Genomic DNA, 13994 nt, shown 5'->3' with positions numbered 1-13994 from the left:
TCTGTAGCCATGATGGTCCTGTCTGGGTTCAGTAATGCAACAGATGGAGCCCAATTGACAAATAAGTCTCTGTTACAAACAGGTTCGGACTGGCCCACCAGAGTACCAGAGGATCCTCCAATGGGCCCAGGCTCTACTAAAGGTCCAGGAGAAAACAAAAACATACCTTTGGAGCCAATCTCTTTCCACTAGGGTCTATTCCTTTGATTCAAAAACTGATATAGGGGTTGGGCCTTCAGAAGAATGTCCTCCGGTGGGCCCAAAGAACCTCAGTTCAGCCCTGGTGTTGAGAAAGAAAATAAGACATACGATCTATTGATCATTGTTCCACATCGCTAAATTGTCCTCATCCGTGAATTCAACCCCTACCCATCAACTTTGATGCAAATTGATTACATTTTCTCATTGACCATGGATATCCATTTGGCGTTGTAAATCATTACTACAATAAGCATGATATACTGTATATTCAGGTGAACCATTATTAAAGGCAGATGGAAATGTTCAATTACCATTAGAAGTGCTCGGGTAGATAGGTCACAGGGGTGATATAAACACAACACTGACATTATCTTCAACTACCGGGGGAGAGGATGCAATTGATATAGTAACCATTATTGACACCCCTCCCTCCCCCCCTTGAGTCCTATTTGTCTACAGTAGATCCAACATTACCTCTCATCAAAAGTCGTTTTTTATAGTGGCCCCATGGGTTCCTCAACTAATCACCTCTGTTCCCTAATAGGGAGTATGCAAGACAGATTGACTTGTTCATTGTTGGTTTGTGGGACCCGGAGGACTCTAAGCAGTCATATATAAACACTTAAGAACATATTTAGGAGGGAAGAAATTAAAAGATTGATATTCCACTGGGCCAGATGCTGTAAAAAAAAAAAAGCCACTGTCTCTCTCCAAAATTGGATTAATTTAAAACCAAAACCATAAGTCCTCTGTGACACTGTGCTAATGAGCATGTCCTGGCTATTCAAGGATGACCTTTATCCACGGCAAGGATCTCCATCTCTTTATGTATTCAACATCTTTGATGAAACATATTCTTGGAGGACTAGCACATTACATGGACAACCCATGGGTGTAATGCTTTCATTCTCCTGTGGTGGTGCTGTAGAGAATTGAGCATTTGCTGTCAGGTAGTGATGGAGGAACATCGGCTGGGACGATTCACGAACCCACGTTCGCGACCAAATGTTTGTGAACCGCGTGTTCGCGGCGGGCCCCATTCACTTTTTTGGGCAAGCGAACTTGAAAAACCTTCAGGTCATGTTTGCAGCCCGCAAACACTTACTAGAAGTGCACAAATAGTCCCACAACATGGACAGTGATTTGCCAGAGGGGGATTATTGGCAAAAATTCCACAAAAAATATGTATTTTAATCAGGGGCCATTTTTATGCATCCTAAAGAGAAACTCTCAAAAATGTGCCCTGCTGGAGCCTAGAAAAATGTTATTTCCTATTGGTTTGATGTATACAAATGTGCAGCACTCCACGTTTTTGTATCCTGCAGAGTCTATTAAAAAAATGCATACGTTAACCTAAAAAAAAATTCTACCATGGTGCAACGGACGCCACTGTACGGCATCTGTTTTGGTATGCATTAAATAGATGGCAAAAATAGGATGTGAACCCAGCCCTAGTGTCAGAATAAGCACCAGTACACAGCGGAGCAGCGTGGCGGAGAGGGGAGGCCGCCATGTACTGACAGAGCGCTACCTGGTCCTGGTGGTCAGGGAAGAGGACTGTGTTTCCCAAGGGTCATTTTCTACTGGGAAATACAGGGCAGAGTATAATACACTAGAATCTATATAATATAAATATATTTGCCCTACCCCCGAATATTAATACAATTAAGGGGTTAATTAATATATAGAAATACATCTATGTTAGGCATATTTCTGATACAGATTGTGGCGCAGAGGTCTTTAGCACCGCAATCTGCATATGCCAGGTCTAAAAAAGGATGGCGTGGGCAGGGAAAGGGATACAGTTATGGCCATCCAGTTATTGGATACCACCGCCATACATTGACCGGATAACACCGCCATACCATGACCGGATAACACCGCCATACCGTGACCGGATAAAAGTGTATAAGAGGGCACAGTACAGGGAATGACTAGAGGCACTGCACAGGGTGTGGTAAGGGCACAGTACAGGGTGAGGGGCACAGTACAGTACATAATGGGGCACAGTACAGGGTGAGGGGCACAGTATGAGTTGGGGGGCACAGTCACATGACCCTGTGACATTAAAAGGTCCTTATGGTGAATGCGGTTCATACGCCACCATAATAATACGTAGAGGAGTGAGACAGGGGTGTGATTATGTGGCTAGAGATAAAAAATTCAACTGTCGGCCAGTACAGGCCCCAAAAATTAGGCAATAGGCATTCACCTGACAGCAAAGAACTTTGGATTCTGTGGCTGGAGGTGCATTAGGCGGTCACAGGATAAATATGTAACTGTCGGTCAGTACAGGTCCCAAAAATTAGGCATTCACCTGATATAAAAGGCCTTTTGTGCCGCTGTATATACATAGGCAAGGACCATTCTTTGTTCTGGGTGGTGGCGGATATGTGTGGGCTGGCATGAGGAAATTCAATTACACGTGGTCATCACAAGTGTTGAATTCTAGCAAGATCCATGCCTCATTCATTTAAAAAAATGTGATGAGGTCCACACTGTCGTGAGCTAGGCGAGTGTGCTTATTAGTCCCGATCCCCCCTGCTGCGCTGAACGTCACTGATGGCGCCCTGGCTGAGACTGACCAGTTTGGTGATCTCATCAAATGGCCGCAGAAGTCTGCATGCGTCACGCATGAGCAGCCACTGGCGCGGTGAAAATGAAACCAAGCTCCCCAGAACCTGTCCTGCCACAGAGTTCGTACAGGTAGTCGTTAATGGCACATTTCTGCTGGAGCAGCCTATCAAGCATATATAAGGTGGAGTTCCTAGCGCGTCGGGCAGTCACAAATCAGACGTCTGACGGGCAAGTGGTATTTGGCAACGAATCGCTGCACGACTAATTTCAGGATGTGTGCCATGCACGGCACGTGTGTCATTTTGCCCTGTTTCAGCGCGCTCAGCAGATTAGCACCGTTGTCGCACACCAACTGTCAAATTGAGTGGGGTTAGCCACTGATCGGCCTTTGACCGCAGAGCTGAAAGCAATGCTGGACCGGTGTGGCCCTTGGCTTCCAGGCACAATAGCCGCAGAACAGCATGGCAACGTCTCACCTGGCACATCGAATAGAAGGAGTCAGCCGAGGAGGAGATAGAGGATGGAGTAGGAGGAGGAGAAAAAGAGGCAGGCCTGCATGCAATCCGTGGCGGTAAATCCACACAGGTGCCACGGGTTACATGCTTGATGGCCGTCAGAAGGCTCACCCAGTGGGCAGTAAAGGTTATGTACCTTCCCTTCTCGTGTTTGCTAGACCACGTGTCTGTGGTCAGATGTATCTTGGCACCGACACTGTGTGCCAGAGATATATTAACTTGCCGCTGAACGTGGCCATATAGTTCAGGGATGCCCTTCTGGGAGAAATATTTAATTCTTGGGACCTTCCATTGCGGTGTACCAATGGCCACAAATTTTCTAAAGGCCTCCGAGTCCACCAATTTACCACCAATGAACATGACAACGACACGGTGGAAGGTGGAGTGGAGAACAAATGAGAAGAGAGAGGAGAAGAAGAAGTAGAAGAGGGAGGACCTGGAGCTCCGGGAGTGTGGCTTTGTGGGTTCTGGCGGCGATGCTCCCACTGGGCTCGGTGATGGGAGGCCAGGTGCCTTCTTAAAGTGGTCGTCCCTAGGTGAGTTTTGGGCTTACCGCGACTTATGCGTTGACAGCACAGGCTGCAAATGGCAACACTATTATCAGCAGTTGACACGTTGAAAAAAGCCCACACTGCGGAGCCATGTTCCGGCATCCTGGGAGCGCAAGATGTGACCGTCTGACCGTGCATGGTGGATGGCTCGCTCCAGATACATTTGCAGTCTGCTTTTTGCCTCCTGTGCACTGCGAGTTCTGCCTGCTTCTCCTCCTCCTCCCTATCTGCTGCTCCTCCTCCTCCCTATCTGGTGCTCCGTCTCTCCCTCTGAACTTCCTTCCTCTTCCTCTCTTGTGGGCACGCATGTGACGTCCATCGACACGTTATCATCGTCACCTTCACCACCACTGACATTAGAGATCTTAGAGTAGGCAGCAACAGCGGGGAGCAACCTCCTTGGGCTGATCTGGGTACTGTCATCAGACCGCTGGGTGGAGGCCATTGCTACCTCCTCTTCCTGATCAGTTGTTAGTTGAAGCTGGTATATCAACCTCAAGCAGTAATTTTGTGGACGCAGGTATATGGAAAACCTCTATCACTATTTTGTGGAAGCTGATATATGGCAGGCCTCAATCAGTTGTTAGTTGAAGCAGGTATATCACCCTAAAGCAGTAATTTTGTGGGCGCAGGTATATGGAAAACCTCTATCACTATTTTTTAGAAGCTGATAGATCACAGCCCTCAATCAGTATTTTCTGGAAGCATACAAATGCACTATAATAAACTTTCTATGTTAGAAAGTATATTATAAGTATATCACACCCCTCTGTGTATCACACCCATCGATAGCACAACATTACCAGTCCTTAAAAGGACTTTTGTGGCCCTATTAGCTAGCTTTTGGTGTCCCCTAAGTTCCTAACAGCATGTCCCTGCTCCAAAATGCAAGCTCTCCCTCCACTGGCAAAACACATAATGTAAAATGGCTGCCAGATCGGGTTCTGTTATAGGGTTGAGGGTGTGTCCATGTGCTGAAACGTCTCAATTGGCTGTCCTGACCCACCTGATGGATGTGTCATGGGTCAAAGTTCGACGCAATGCCAAAGAATATGGCGCCGGCGGATATCGCCATATGTTCGCATGTTCGTCGGATTGCGAACGCGCAAAGTTCGCCGTGAACCGCAAGGCCATCACTGCGGTCAGGTTCCCCTGATCGCTGAGTGATCAGCTTATTTTTGGGGCACCATTTTAATAGAAAGGTTGACGTATGAGCATGTTTTAGAACTCAGAATAAAAATGAAATCACTCTGCTGCTGAGGCTGCTTGTGTTCGCACTCTGTATGCACGTTGGTGCCGGCACATAATACCTCCAATAATATGGTGGGTTTCAGAGGTAACCTTGATGCTGCTGGGCCCAAATGTAAAATCTGTAAAGGGGTCCCCTACCTATCGTGTGAAATGTATAATTCTGATGCCTTCTTTTGTGGCCGAGGAGTCAATAGGCGCCCTCTGGCACCAAGGCTTGAATGTGACAGCTACTACTAAAATATTCGAAGCCTCATTTTTCTGGGGCATTACACCGTAATGCCGGGAGATACTCTCCTAGTACATGAATGTGTAGGTTTCTGGCATTTGGAGGCTCATTAAATAATAAAGAATAACTTGAAATAGAACGAGCAACTGCAAGCTCAGCAAGATAGGCACTGCCTCCGTAATAAAGTGTTAAGTTCTCAGCGACTTTCAAAACTTATTATTTTGCTTGGCCTAGAAACCTACATACTGTGTGCAGTGCCACATCAATAAAACATGCACATTCACTGTGGAATCTCCAACCTGCATGGAAGTCCCTGGCTGACATTGTTCTGTATACTGGCTGGGTTTATGAAATGGCCAGATACAATGTAAGCCAGGGTTTGTGTGGTGACCACGAATCTGGCACTGGTTGGATCTCCTGGTTCATGGGGTTATCTCGTCAGGGCGTTGGTGCCAAGGTAGCAGTGGTCCTTGTACATAAGATTACATCAGTATTATAACTGACACATGGTAGCTGGGGCCCTATTACAAGTTTTGCATTGGAGCCCTGAAGCTTCAAGCACACGTCTGTATCTGGTGGTGTCACTCTATGTAGTAGAGAGGGGATGATGGGGGCATACAATATATACTCTTTCATGTTGAGCTCTATAGATATCCTACCGTAGAGTGGCCAATATGGATGACCTCCATATAAGTATAAGATTATCATTTTTAGCCTATGTTTCTTAGATGCACTCCACCTATATAAGAGATTTGGAGCATTTTATAGACTCCAAATTGTGAACCCCATTTATTAAAAAAATAAAGGTGACCTCCGTTTTTTTTTTTTAATCTTAAAAGAGTTGTCTGATACCCTTTTATCAGCATCGGACTGGCTCACCAGATGGTCCTCGGTGGGCCAAGGCTCTGATGCAGTAGTGAGCCTCAGAGGCTCGGAATAAAAAATAAAATGCCAATTTGGAGCTGCTTTGGAGATATTCAATTGCCAGTAGGGACTATGTCTTTGATTCAAAACCTATTACACATGATTGATGATATAAGGAAGGGTTGGACCCAGAGAATAAGTTCTGCTGGTGAGCTTAAGGAACCCCAATCTGATACTACCTATTTGTCAATATATGGGGCAGGACATTCATCCATAAGCCAGAGCAGAAAGCAGCTACAAAAAGTGTCTGTCGCTTTGGAGGACCTAATATATTCATGCCCATGTACTACTCTCCTGTAGTGGCACTGTAGGGTAATAAAACACTTGTTTTCTCTGCAGATTGCCGCCAAGTAGAGGGCTCGTGATCGGCCTATTGTTAGGGGACCATTGTAATATAAAAAGCAGACAGCCTATAGCTAGATTGATGAATGAAAGTAGATACGATTTTTTACATCTAGGTTAATAGGACTTTTTGTTTTCCACAATTCCAATTACATGCAAGCAATAAACCTAGAAAGCGCTACAATCATTCACCCATGAAGGGAGGGCCTCCCAAGTTTGTCGAGTCAGCTTTCTTCTTTGCTAAAAATATGAAGCTTATATATGCATGAGAGAATAATGAACTTAAGAAGATCTGATGATACCTGTAATCTGTTGACTGTAGGGTTCAGTTCAATGATCTGTTTACTAAAATATCTAGGATCAGACGCGGACCTCAATTACGAGTAGAAATGGGTGAAATAACATCATGCACTCAAGGCTTTTCGTCATTGCCCATTCACTTTTGAATTAACACAAGTTGGGGGTCTACAGAGCAGTCAGCAACCTTCCACGCAGATCCATTAGAAGGGTGCTGGTTCACAAAGAGTCCTAGATCAAAAAAAGAGTACAGTGAAAACAGTTTGAGATGACAATCCATAATTGCTATGAAAATGGTCTTCTAAAGGGGTGGTCTTCTCAAAGAAGACAATGGCATACACAAGAAATGATGAACTGATGATTTGGTCTGGAGAGGTGTGATCTTATGGTCTTCTCGAAGATCAGGAGATGTCAAAGTGATCTCCAAAATTATGAATATAAATTATGGTAAGGTTGGGACAATAATTCTTTAGTTTGGGCAATTCATCTTTTTAATAGGTCCTTAAAAAAATTTACAATGTCTGCAGGTATATAACTTGCTCAAGGGAACTATTCAGGTTCAGATTGAAGAACTTGTCCAACCAGTGAGCCACTTCATTCAAACCAACGTGGGTGGTTCTATCATGTTGGGTAAGGAAAGTGACCATCACCATGAACACTTTTCATGGTTGGAATAACAAGTCCCACCTATTCAGCTCCTGCGGCCATTGGCAGATAGTGATGTTAGCATAGTTCTGATTTTACTCCTACCAGTCCATGTTGTCTTAAGTACATTCCCTAATTCTGTGCAGTCCCCTCAATTAGGTCTGTAGCATTATGGCCACTTCTACACTGTTTTATACTTTAAAGTTTTTTTTTAAGATTCTGATATTGATAACCTATTCTCAGGATAGGTTATTAATATCAGATTGGCGTGGGACCAACTCCAGATGATCAGCTGTTTGAGAAGACCACGGCGCTCCGTTGAATGCCAGGGCCTCTTTGCAGCGTACCAAGCACAACACCATCCATTATATAGTGGCAGTCCTTGACGTTGCAGCTCAGCCCCATTCACTTAAAGGGGACTGGGCTGTGCCTATGCCACATGATTGATGAAACTGACCTCACTGACTCATTACTGGATCACTGGTGAGCCACGGCCTCTTCAAACAGCTGATCGGCAGGGGGTACCAGGAGTTGGACCTCCACCCATTAGATATTGATGACCAATCCTTAGGATAGGCTTTCCATATAAGAATCTTGGAAAACTCCTTTAAGGGTCTACAGTGCATAAAGGACCTAGGTTCAAATCGTCCTTGGGACAAAGCTTCATGGAATTTACATGTTTGGAACACACTGAGCATGCTCCTGGCAGGACATGGTGTCCTCCTTGGCTCATTAAAGGGCATCTGTCAGCAGTTTTGCACCTATGAAACTGGCTGACCTGTAACGTGCTCTTGGCAGCTGAAGACATCTGTGTTGGTCCCATGTTCATATGTGTCCGCATTGCTGAGAAAAATTATGTTTTAATATATGCAAATGAGCCTCTAGGAGCAACAGGGGTGTTGCTGTTACACCTAAAGGCTCTAGTCTCTGCAACTGCCGCGCCCTCTGCACTTTGACTTACAGGGTCAGGCATTATGACGTTTACACTGCCTGGCTCTGTCAATCAAAGTGCAGAGGGCGCGGCAGTTGCAGAGAGAGCAGTGCCTCTAGGTGTAATGGTAACGTCCCCGTTGCTCCTAGAGGCTCATTTGCATATATTAAAACATCTTTTTTCTCAGCATCGCAGTCACATATGAACATGGTGCCAACACAGATGTCTTCAGCTGCCAAGCGCGCATGTAACAGGTCAGCTAGTTTCATAGGTACAAAACTGCTGACAGATGCCCTTTAAACGTCATGAATATTTATTGCATGCAAGCTCAGCCGACATTTGTGCCTTTATGTATTTATCTTGTTCTCTCCCTCAGACTGTGGAAACGTGCAAAGCGGAGGCCACGATGACGGAGAATCAGAAGCCGGGTGGATAGAGGGAGCCGCCATATTGTTATCTGTTATATGTGTTGTGTGGGTGACCGCCTTCAATGACTGGAGTAAGGAGAAGCAGTTCCGGGGACTGCAGAGTCGCATAGAACAAGAGCAAAGATTCTCTGTCATCAGAAATGCACAAGTCGTTCAGATTCCCGTGGCTGAGCTCATTGTGGGAGACATCGCCCAGATCAAATATGGTGATTATGTCCTAAAAGGACGGATATGTCTTTAGTCCATGTATTACTATTGCTTAGTGGAAAAGTGATCCAACGCGTTTCCAGCAACTCCCTTCCAAGGGTGCATTTTGCCCTCCCCTACAGGTGGGACTCACACATGACTACAGGTCATTGCTGTGAACGCCATGAATATTGCAGGAGAAGATGAGCTTCATTCATTTTTTTATCTTTTTTTTTTTATGTTGCAGGCGACCTGCTGCCCGCAGATGGAGTGCTGATCCAGGGAAATGATCTTAAAATTGATGAAAGCTCGTTGACAGGAGAATCAGACCATGTGCGCAAGTCTGTAGAGAAAGACCCAATGCTGCTTTCTGGTGAGGATGTGAGAAAAAAAAAACTATGTACAGTCACGTGTTACTTCCATCTTGTTCCTGTCACTACTCCTGACATTGGCATTTTAGTAAATACTTGTATTCCCCATGAAATAAAAATTCCTGAGCATTTGGTATAAACCTGCAAGGCGATGTTGCTCTGTTATTCCTCCTGGGATGTTACAGTACCATTTCCCTTGTTAAATGTAATCTTTAAAAAGTTTTTCAACCTTAAAGGCTATGTACACCTTTGGGTGCAATATTTTTTATTATTGTATTGTACTGATTTTGAGTTACAAATAATTTTTTCTATCTGACTTTTTCGGAAAATCTGAAACATTTTGAACCACTGTCTTTGTGCAGCCTTGAGTTTATCCAGTAACAGGATCTGAATTTTCACTCTGTTCCATCAGGCAGCTCAGCTGACGGCTCCTTATTTATGCTCTCTGACATTATGAACACTCATTATAGCTCAGTTCATATCTTACTGATAAGAATGTGGTTTCAATAAGTGTTTATGACCTTTCAGAAAATTTAGATAAGGTTTATTAGATGACCGGCACAACGTAAAAGTAAAAAGTACAATTCTCACAGATAGAAAAACTGTTAATCCTTTGTGACAGAACGGCTCAATATTTTTAATAAAGATCAATTGAAAAATTATTTATAGCCAAAAATAAGCAAAAGGCAATAATAAAAAGTATTGCCCTTGAAGGTGTACATAGCCTTTAAAGGGGTTTTCCAGCCATATGACTTAATAGTTTGTAATAAACTGCGGGAGGAAGCTCTCTTACATAGTACTTACCCTTCCCTCACTTCCCCCATATAGCCGTCTCCTCTGCACTCACGCGCTGTGGACTCCTCCACCTGGGTCCCAACCGGACCCGTCTGCTTCTTTCCTGTTCAGCTGCATTGACTATAATGCAGCTGAACAGGAAAAGAGGTGGCTAAATCCGGAGAACCCCTTGAATTCCCTTTTAGGAAAAATCTCATCATCATTTCCCCTGTCCAATTAAAAGTATGGTTGGGGTGGGATATAGGCAAAAAGATCTTGAAAACAGTGTGGAGGGTAAGCAAGCACTAAACCTTTCTGTCCTGGTTAAAAAAAAAAAACAGCACCGTAATGGTGGGGGGTGGTCCCCTATTGTGCAGTCCAGTCCCATTCAAGTGAATGGGATAGAGCTGCAATACCAAGCACAGCCACTATACAATGTCCGGCACTGTGCATGGTATACTATGAAGAGCTCACAGCGCTCATCTCAACTCTGCAGCTGATCAAAACAGCTGATCAGTGAAGGTGCTAGTGCCTTTTCACCCCTGTCATATTATCAGAAAGATCTTACCTATCAGCAAAGCCTTCTTCCAACACAGACATAGGGATGGAGGGAAGCTGTAGCCAAAGGAAAGTATATACCAGGGGCCCACCTCACACATTGGTGGAGAACCAACCTACTCAGCCGAGATATACAGCCCTGTCAGTCAAGCGGTGGGGGAGCGTCCTCTGCTTCTGGGACACCCTATCATAGGTGGGCCTAACAAGATAATTTACCAGGAAGCTACAGAGTGCATCCCCCAATTAGCAATTCGGGTAGGGTTGTTCAATTGACATTCAAAGCCCCATCCTGGCTCTCTCCAGCTAACAGAGCAGGACACCTGGAGATGATGCCTACAGGAAACAACCAGAGAATCTGAATTCCCAACCTACATATTCCCTGAAAATGATAATGAGCGAGTAGATTGGCTCCTACAATGTATTGAATTGTATTGGACATCAAGACCATCCTTAAGTTTCCTCCATCCACGGAATACAGATTGCTGCTTTGAAGTAATTCAGGATAATGCAAAACTTTAAAGGGCTTGTCCATTTTACTGTAGGTCACAGATAAGTTGATCACAGGGTGTCCTGATACTCGGACACCTAACACTGAACTATTATCTGTGAGGGAATCTGGTGGGAAATGTTCAATATCCTTACGGCACCACTACAGAAGAAAGGAAGTATTACACAGTGGTTATTGAAACTATGTCCAGATCTTCTCAGGTTCTCCAGAGGGAAAGGTGCTCTTTTTAGCCACTAACAGATGAGGGCCCTGGAAACCCCTTTTTATTAATTCATAATTTCCCATAAAAAAATGGGTTTTAGAACCCGAAAATCCCTAAAGTTATTGTGGCTAGAAGGGAAAAATGTAGAAATTGTGAAGTAAACATGGTGGATCTACTGCACAGGTGACTTAAGGTTAAACGACTCATGCTTTTATGGTTTTGGCTGAATCGTGCAGGTTGCTCAGACCGAGATGACAATGTCTGTTCTTGGCCCTTACCTTCTCTGATTCAATAAGCCTGGATGGGTTATTAACGCTGCATGATCTGAAGGTTTAATTTTATAGACAATGGCAACAGTTAGACCAAGACAGCAGGTGGACACAGCAGGAACCTCCCAACTGGCTCCTGCTCTCCTCTTTCCTCCCTTTATAACAGCCCTGGTATATTAAGCATAATTGTACTGCAGACGCTTTGGCAAAGCTCATAATGTGATCTGTGCTGTAATGCGTAACATCAGGACCTCTATTGAACCAGGCAGGAGGAGGAAAGGGATGAAGATTTTTTCCTGCTGTCTAGCTGAGGTACTCATCGTAAGTCATTTGTTGGCAGGTACCCATGTCATGGAGGGGTCTGGCAGAATGGTGGTGACAGCTGTTGGTGTAAACTCACAGACCGGGATCATTTTCACCTTGCTAGGAGCTGGTGGCGAAGAGGAAGAGAAGAAGGACAAGAAAGGTAAATCTTGCAGTCCGCTTTACCATCTTAGTTATCCATATATCCATGTAGAAAACAAGATGTTGACATTTCCATGCTTCAGTGCTGGCCTGGGCTTCTAGTGCTAAAGAAAGTCTACATGCACATGGCATCTACATGGCATCATGGCAGACTTTTAGCTAAATGTTTCATTGGGTATAAAATGAATGAATGAATGAGACCGAACACTATGAAATGAAGTATTGCTGATGTGGTAAGTATTTTAACCAGTGTATTGTAAGTAGAGGAACATCACATGAAAAAATCAAGGATAAGAAGAGACAATGTTACAATCACTAGAGCAGTGGTCTCCAAACTGTGACCTTCCAGATGTTGTAATTTGCAGCTGCTAGGGAGTCATCAGTTGGAGACCATTAAAAAAGAAGATCTATGAATACCCATATTGGAGGAGAACATTTTGGGTCTACCACTACCAACAAACCCCTATGGCTTAAATCTAGCCCACACTAGTCTAGTATGGTATAACTCATTGAGGCCTATGCATGCCACTTAATTTACTTTTGCTTGATATCAAGAGATTTTCTGATGGCCGGACATGCATTGCAATATAGTCATCTGGTTCATCAAAGAGACTAATACTAATTATAATGGCTCCAAAGACATGTTCTCCGTCGCTCCTGCTTTGTTGGCTCTGTGTCATTGAAATTATGGAGGTAAACAGCAAAAAGAAAAAAGTTATTTTTAAAATGTATTTCGTACGGGGTTGTTCTGGATGAAGTAAGAGGGCCATATGAGAGTATCTTTGAGTTTTCTTATGGAATAGCTGTAGGTATCTTTAAGTTGAAAGTTGAATCTTCTAAAAATAAAATAAAATTTTGAAATCCAGAAATTAGTATTTGCAGCATAATAGGATGTTGAAAAACATGATGGAGAGCAAGGTCCACAAACCCTTGGATTATATCTAGGAGAGTAAAACCCAGCACTGTAAGATGCATTCACCAAAAACACCTGATGTATCCACTTAAGACACGATATCCAGACAGCACGTATTTCATAGCCTATGAGTTATGCAAACAGAGAGACCTTTAAATTGTTATTCTGGGCAAGAGCCAAAACATTTGGTCATTGAAGTTAAAGAAGCACGCCAGCAAAACAAAAATACCTACATAGCGCATTATAGGCTCAATAAAAAAAGAATGTAGAGGCACTTGTATATTTCTGTTTTCATTGATGTACCATTTATGGGTTGCCAGACATCTAGAGTCCTTCCTCCCCTCAGATATGGTTCTCCTAAAACAGTCTACATTTCCTATCAAAGTTCTGACTTCGCAGAGACAGAGGGGGGAGTATCATCACAATTTGGTTTAGTGATACAACTGCTGCACCTTAACTCATTCTGCAGAGTCTCAGTGTATTTCTATGTAATACAGCTTCAGCCTGGCTCCCTGCCTCCTGCTTTTTATAGGTTTCTCCCCGTCAGTTCATGGAAGCAGGAGGCAGGGGAAATAAGGGTTAAGCTTCATCTCATAGGATACACCGGCGATTCTGCACACAGCTCACAAAAAATGTTTAGGCAGTTAGTGTAAGTTAGGAAGGTTTAAAGCTCTAGATCTAATTATTGTAGGGACCCAACTATTATGTGACTGCTCCACTGGTCTCTGAGCTCAGAAATATATCAAGCAGCACTGTATACAAGAGGAATAAGGAGGGCCGAGGAGGGTGAGCTGCCAGGAGGGAGCATACTAAATCTTCTCAACTATCTTTAAGATGTAACAGGATCCAGCAGAAATATG

The 13994-nt window shown here is 43.9% G+C and overlaps 1 protein-coding gene across 2 annotated transcripts in view; it reads left to right on the top strand.

The window, feature by feature from the left end:
- ATP2B3 (ATPase plasma membrane Ca2+ transporting 3) overlaps positions 1-13994 on the top strand; it is a 121990-nt gene that overhangs the window by 49625 nt on the left and 58371 nt on the right. For both annotated transcript variants that reach the window (XM_044305820.1, XM_044305819.1), the window contains exons 3-5: positions 8837-9094; positions 9322-9447; positions 12097-12222. In XM_044305820.1, the coding sequence (XP_044161755.1) occupies positions 8837-9094; positions 9322-9447; positions 12097-12222 (510 nt within the window). The remainder of the gene's footprint in view (positions 1-8836; positions 9095-9321; positions 9448-12096; positions 12223-13994) is intronic.

The sequence above is a fragment of the Bufo gargarizans genome, chromosome 9, assembly GCF_014858855.1.
Source record: "Bufo gargarizans isolate SCDJY-AF-19 chromosome 9, ASM1485885v1, whole genome shotgun sequence".
Classification (NCBI taxonomy): domain Eukaryota; kingdom Metazoa; phylum Chordata; class Amphibia; order Anura; family Bufonidae; genus Bufo; species Bufo gargarizans.
The sequence above is the reverse complement of the archived record's forward strand: the minus strand, read 5'-3'. Positions and strand labels throughout refer to the sequence as shown.